The 5,450-nt window shown below is 36.9% G+C and overlaps 2 protein-coding genes across 2 annotated transcripts; one reads left to right on the top strand and one right to left on the bottom strand.

The window, feature by feature from the left end:
* Positions 1–195: 195 nt before the first annotated feature.
* Positions 196–1,429, bottom strand: LOC119571015 (aspartate beta-hydroxylase domain-containing protein 2-like). Its single transcript, XM_037918512.1, has one exon. It carries the CDS (start codon positions 1,171–1,173, stop codon positions 211–213), a length of 963 nt encoding a protein of 320 aa, XP_037774440.1. The 5' UTR covers positions 1,174–1,429; the 3' UTR covers positions 196–210.
* A 465-nt stretch (positions 1,430–1,894) lies between these two features.
* On the top strand, positions 1,895–5,226 carry LOC119571018 (intraflagellar transport protein 22 homolog). The gene is made up of 4 exons (XM_037918515.1): positions 1,895–1,936; positions 3,466–3,638; positions 4,060–4,256; positions 4,845–5,226. Exons 1-4 carry the CDS (start codon positions 1,895–1,897, stop codon positions 4,991–4,993), a joined length of 561 nt encoding a protein of 186 aa, XP_037774443.1. The 3' UTR covers positions 4,994–5,226.
* Positions 5,227–5,450: the final 224 nt, after the last annotated feature.

Genomic DNA, 5,450 nt, shown 5'->3' with positions numbered 1-5,450 from the left:
AAAGTCTGATTGACCAATTTCAAAAGTACATTTTGTGACACTGGTTATTTGTAAAAGCTGACATAACAAAACAACCACTGGTACTGTTAAAGTTCACAATTCCTATGCCTGAGGATACTTATATTATCTATTGTAGAGATTACCAACTGTCAACTATAAAGCACTTTTCCAAAAGATGGGGCACATGTTCATTAAACCTATCATGAAACATTAATCATCATACATGTGTAAAGGAAAATTAAATCTACTACAGAATGACATCCCAAAACTTAAGGCAATGATCTTATCTATATGAAATATTACTAATAAAAATAAAAAAATCAACATCATCCTACCTAAATGGCACCTCAACCTTAGATTAGTAGGGCCATAGTGAGGTTCAATATGAGAGTCTGGATACAGCACTGAGAAGCAGGCATTGCCAAACACACAATCCTGCATGACTGATGGCAATGAACCAATCATGGTTGATGTGTTGGGACATCTCTTGCAGTTTGACTCATTGACAACACCTTGGTCAATGAAGGGGAAGATGCACCAATGACCACGAGGGATATCGTTCAGTTTCCAGCCCCAGTTATCGCCACCCTTCAGAGCCTCAAAGACAGACTCAAATTCCTTCAAGATAATGCTGAAATTGAGCTTCAGGAGTCTGAGTTCCATTCCATAGACATCAAACTCATTCCAGTAAGGGTTGGCTGGTAAATCCACAGGGAATATGGTGGGCTTCTGGAAGGCTGATTGGAGTGATTTCTCTTTCTGCGAGGTTCTTGTCCTGTCTTCTCCCAACTTCTCCGCAGCTGGAACCAACCTCCTCACCACTGTCTGCACAGCATCACGTAATCTAAGTGATGTGGACTCCTGAGTCTTAGAGTCTAATGCTTTCCATTTCTCTGCAATTTGTTGTTCCAGCTCCTTGTATTTACAGCAACGGACACAGCTGGAGTTCCTGCACGACTGTGACTCTGAGTGGTCTGGGGTCGGAAAGAGGTAGAACACTTTCCTCAGGATCTCCAAGACGGCGATTTTCAAAGGCACTTTATTCTCCTTTTTGTAAAAGATAACAAGAATCAGGGCAGCAAATATCATGCCCAGTGCCATAGAGGGCATGAGGGGCAGGGCGGGATCGGGAAGTCCACCCAGGAAGGCGGAACAGCATTCTCGTATCCCCATAGCGACTACTTGGCAATTGCAGCAGCTTGACACAAGCTAAAAGGCCCTAAACGAGGCGGTTCTGGACGAGCAGACCATCGGCTGCCTCTTGAATCACCAATAAAATCGTTACACTTGACAGCTACATGGTTTTCGTCTGCTCCTGGGCCTGAATGGCTTCAGATGCGACTGCTGGTTGGCTTCAGTGCCATCAAAGTTGTAAAGGATCCCTGAATAAGGAATCCAATTGCCTCTCGGTTTTCTGGCGCTTATAGGGTAAACAAATGGTTATTAGGGATGATGGGTCTAAAATTATTTAGGTTACTTTCTTAAAATCACAATTGTATGCATGCTAGATACTTAACGCGTTATTTATGTACTTAGCATTAATTGATTAATATTTTTACGTTTCAATGAACACAAGTAAAATATATCTATATAGTGATGTATGTCTATAAAACATTAAACTACACTAAAATGAAGTCAACATAGGCTAAAGTAATTAAAGATGTGTCCATGCCAATACTAAAGGAAAGACAAAAATAAAACGCAATAAGAATTTAGCCCCGCAGTCGCTGGCATGCCACAGAAGGTAAAACAAGTAACTTTGAAAACTCTCCGCCTGTCGTCAGCAGAGATCTCTCGAAATACGGGGAAAAAACAAGTAATAGTGAAACAAGTGTTGTAATTGGTGAAGAGAAGGAAACTATAAACATATTCGGAACAACCACGTGAGGACACCATGTCGAATAAGGTGAAAATAGTGATGGTTGGTCCACCCGAGGTAGGAGTCTAATTTAGTTTTGTATTTTCTTACTGTATTTAATCTGCAGCTTTTATAGTTCTGGGACAGTATGCAATTGGAGGTGGGAGCAGAGTTGGGTAATAACATATATGTGCAGTAATAGAAGGGCATCTAACAAAACAAGCTGTGGCAATATTTGTGCAGATCCCATCCTGAGGTGTCGTGACCCAAAATTCTATCAAAAATGAAGGCAATGCACTATAACTTTTCACGGTAATCAACATTAGCATCAATGAAGTCCTTGCATAATGAATTACACCCAAATTTGCATCAGTAGATTCCTTGTGGAAAATATCAAATTCATTTTAAAAGCAAACTTCTGCCCCTTTATTCATGTAGACTGTTTTAAAAATCCATAATTTTTGGTATGTATGGATTCTTCTTGCTGTCATGGTTGTAGCTGGCACTAGGCGACTATACTAGGCCCTGTAGGTGGGTAAGGCATGAGGTATCCTGGGAATAGGTGGGGTCAGATAATGTGGTATTTACACATTTATGTCAGTGTCAGGGGTTGTGCCCTCACAAATCCTTATATGGGATTTTAGAGTGCAGCCTAATTTTAGAGTGAATATAGTGAGTGATATCATAACTCGTGTGAGGCTCTGTGAGGTAAATTTCTCTTGCCACATGCTTAGTCTAGGTGTGTTTAGCAAGTTATGAAATTACTAGAGTTTAGATGTAGACAATTTTTTTTTTTGTGACTGTAAGAAGTTGCATCTTTATTTGCAATTTGTAATGGAGATGCCATGAACTAAAAGTGCCTTATGTTTTATTAATCTACCAATTCCATGTACTGTATGTTGTATGGGTTATGGTTGTCATATACTAAAATCAGCCAGTTTTGGTGTTTTGGATTTTTTAAACCATAAAATGACATGGAATTTCATTAGTTGAGTATTGCTTAGGGGGAATCTTTGGAATTCATGACTTTGGTCTCTAAATCCATCCTCATTTAACTACCATCTATGTCAACCAACCCATTTGTTATCAAGTGTTGGGTCTGGCAGTTTGTGAAGTTGTAATTTTTGTGAAGTTAACTATTTTTACCTGAACAATGTAATTCTAATGGGCATCAAAGGATTATGATGGAGAATTTTGTTGAAAGGTTTTGAAATATTATCTACAATGCCATTTACTTTGATTTCATGATTTTTATACCCAGACAGCCACCTTATGTTGTTCCTCTACAGAGTTTCTACAAGTAAAAGAAAGAAGAGAATAATTTTAAAAGATTCCAAACCTTCAGTTTCTGCAGAATTTTTTCTGTAACTAGTAGTGCTGTTGTATCTGGTCATTAAGGGCATTATCTCATTTTTCTCCATCTCTTTGTGGTCCTTGTTTCACACCCAGCCTCACTGTCTCTTACTCTCATTTTCTCTCTCCCCCCCTTTTTTTCAGGGGTTTGTTAAAACAAATTATATACAATTGGAAAAAAGTATTAACATTTATGTGACTAACAAAAAATTCAGATGTTCATCACTTAGCTATTTTTTTATTCTCCTTTTCAGTGTGGGAAAACAACACTCACCAACTTTCTAAGTGAGGCTGGAGAAGTGGGAAGTGGGGAGTACAGACCCACCAAAGGCTGCAGGATTCTGGAATTCGAAGTGCCCAATGTAACCTACAACAATACTGCAGCCAGTGTTGAGGTTGAACTGTGGGATGTCAGTGGAGATAGGACGTAAGAAAAAGGGTTTTTCCTTGCTATTTGTCATGTGTACTTGTACTCCTGATTTCTTATTTTAAATGTTCTCACTTTTAGCAAGTGGTTTGCTGATCAGAGTTATAAAGCAGTGAACAGATTAATAATATTAGTTTGTGGGACTAGTTATGTTTTTTTTTCATATTTTACTTATTTTTAATCTTATATGTAAGAAAAAAATATTCTCTGATGATTTTTGAATTATTTGTTCCAGTATGTGCTGGAAAATTATTAGTGTATCATATGTGAATATAATCATTTATAACATGTCTTTTACATATAAACTGAGGTGAGTGCCTAATATTTATCAGAATTTGCTAGATCATACAGGGAATGAATATCCAGTAAACACATTGACAACATTTCAAGAGTCTTCATTTCAATTTCTTTCTCTCATTAGCTATGAGACGTGTTGGCCTGTCATTCAGCAAGGGGCACAGGGCATTATCTTTGTTTACAGCCCAGGGCGAGAGGAACATGCACGAGTCCTTGATAACTTGTACACGCACTTTGCTGAACAACAGGCTGTAAGTGAAGCTCAGTGTGTCGTGTTCTGCCACTACAAACCAGGAGCCAGAGGGAAAGGGGCAAAACTTTGTGAGTGATCAGCATTTTGTTTTTGTTAGTCTGTGTTTCTAAGAGAAAAATCTGTTGTATTATTCAGTTTTTTGTAGGTAGGATTAATAAGATTGTTTGTTTTTGGAGGTGTCATAATGTGGTAGGTATGATACATATACTCATCATTGATTTTTGGTCAATATAGACTATTCTTTTTATTGTCCACTATCTACTTGGCCCCTAGTTGGCCTTACTTTAAGCTATATCACAATGGTTCCTTTTCTTTAGACTTGTATCGTGTGGCTGTAATTTGATATGGGCGATAGATAATCCAAATCATGTTATTGATCTGTCATGTGAAAAGTTAATGAACTTTCATTTAATAATTTATTTGCTTTTTTTTTTTTTTTTCATCAGGTCAAAATTTGTATAAATTGTTGTCTCACTGCTATTGAATTCATATGTAAACTTCTACTTTTATATATCTAATCTTTGTTCTTTGATGAGGTAGGATCTCAACTGTTTTCTTATACATAATTCGGTGTGCATACAAGTGTATTTTTTATCTGATTCAGATGATGATAATAACTTTGATAGTACAAAACTCATCTCTCTTTTCTGTTTCAGCAACTCCCTTCAACAAAATCTCCAAAATCGACACGCACTTGGATGATGATAGTGGAAGTGTGAAGAGGGATTTTAATGACTTCATTGCATCTGTCATGGGTCACATGTCTGATGTTGTTGAGCGTCAAGAGAACTTTATATTGCAGTGAACCTCAGTGAATTCATGCAATGATATAAAGATGTTATTAGCTCACATGTACTTGTCAATGTGCAGTGAGCTTACACCCAAGCATAGACAAAAAATTACACATGAAGATATACACATGAAGCCAGATTTGAACTTCAAAACTTAATGTGTGCACTGACATTTTTTGTGATACCCTTACTGTTATTTATGTACTTGCAAAAAAGATTAAATGCAATGATGTTTCTGGGCAACTCAGTTTCTCTATTACTTAATGCCTTCTAGTCACGTAATATATATTTATGCCGTCCATAATAAAGTATATATTAAGAATCTTATTTTTATATATCCTGTATGATATCTGCAAGTGGAATTATAATTGTTTAGAATAGAAATATGTTTTAACAATTATAGTTCAAGTTTAATAGGAAAGATTGAAAACTTATCCATAATTGATCTGTGGAATGAAGGCATGAATTCTA

Source organism: Penaeus monodon, unplaced genomic scaffold (genome assembly GCF_015228065.2).
Source record: "Penaeus monodon isolate SGIC_2016 unplaced genomic scaffold, NSTDA_Pmon_1 PmonScaffold_4754, whole genome shotgun sequence".
Classification (NCBI taxonomy): Eukaryota; Metazoa; Arthropoda; class Malacostraca; order Decapoda; family Penaeidae; genus Penaeus; species Penaeus monodon.
Note: the sequence above shows the minus strand (reverse complement) of the source record. Positions and strands in the feature narration are given on the sequence as shown.

Excerpts from the sequence above, each read along its gene's own strand:
- LOC119571018 (XM_037918515.1), top strand. The coding sequence starts at position 1,895 with ATGTCGAATAAGGTGAAAATAGTGATGGTTGGTCCACCCGAG. Across the intron at positions 3,639-4,059 it reads GATGTCAGTGGAGATAGGAC|CTATGAGACGTGTTGGCCTG; the intron begins GTAAGAAAAAGG and ends TTCTCTCATTAG. Across the intron at positions 4,257-4,844 it reads AGGGAAAGGGGCAAAACTTT|CAACTCCCTTCAACAAAATC; the intron begins GTGAGTGATCAG and ends TTTCTGTTTCAG.
- LOC119571015 (XM_037918512.1), bottom strand. The coding sequence starts at position 1,173 with ATGGGGATACGAGAATGCTGTTCCGCCTTCCTGGGTGGACTTCCCGAT.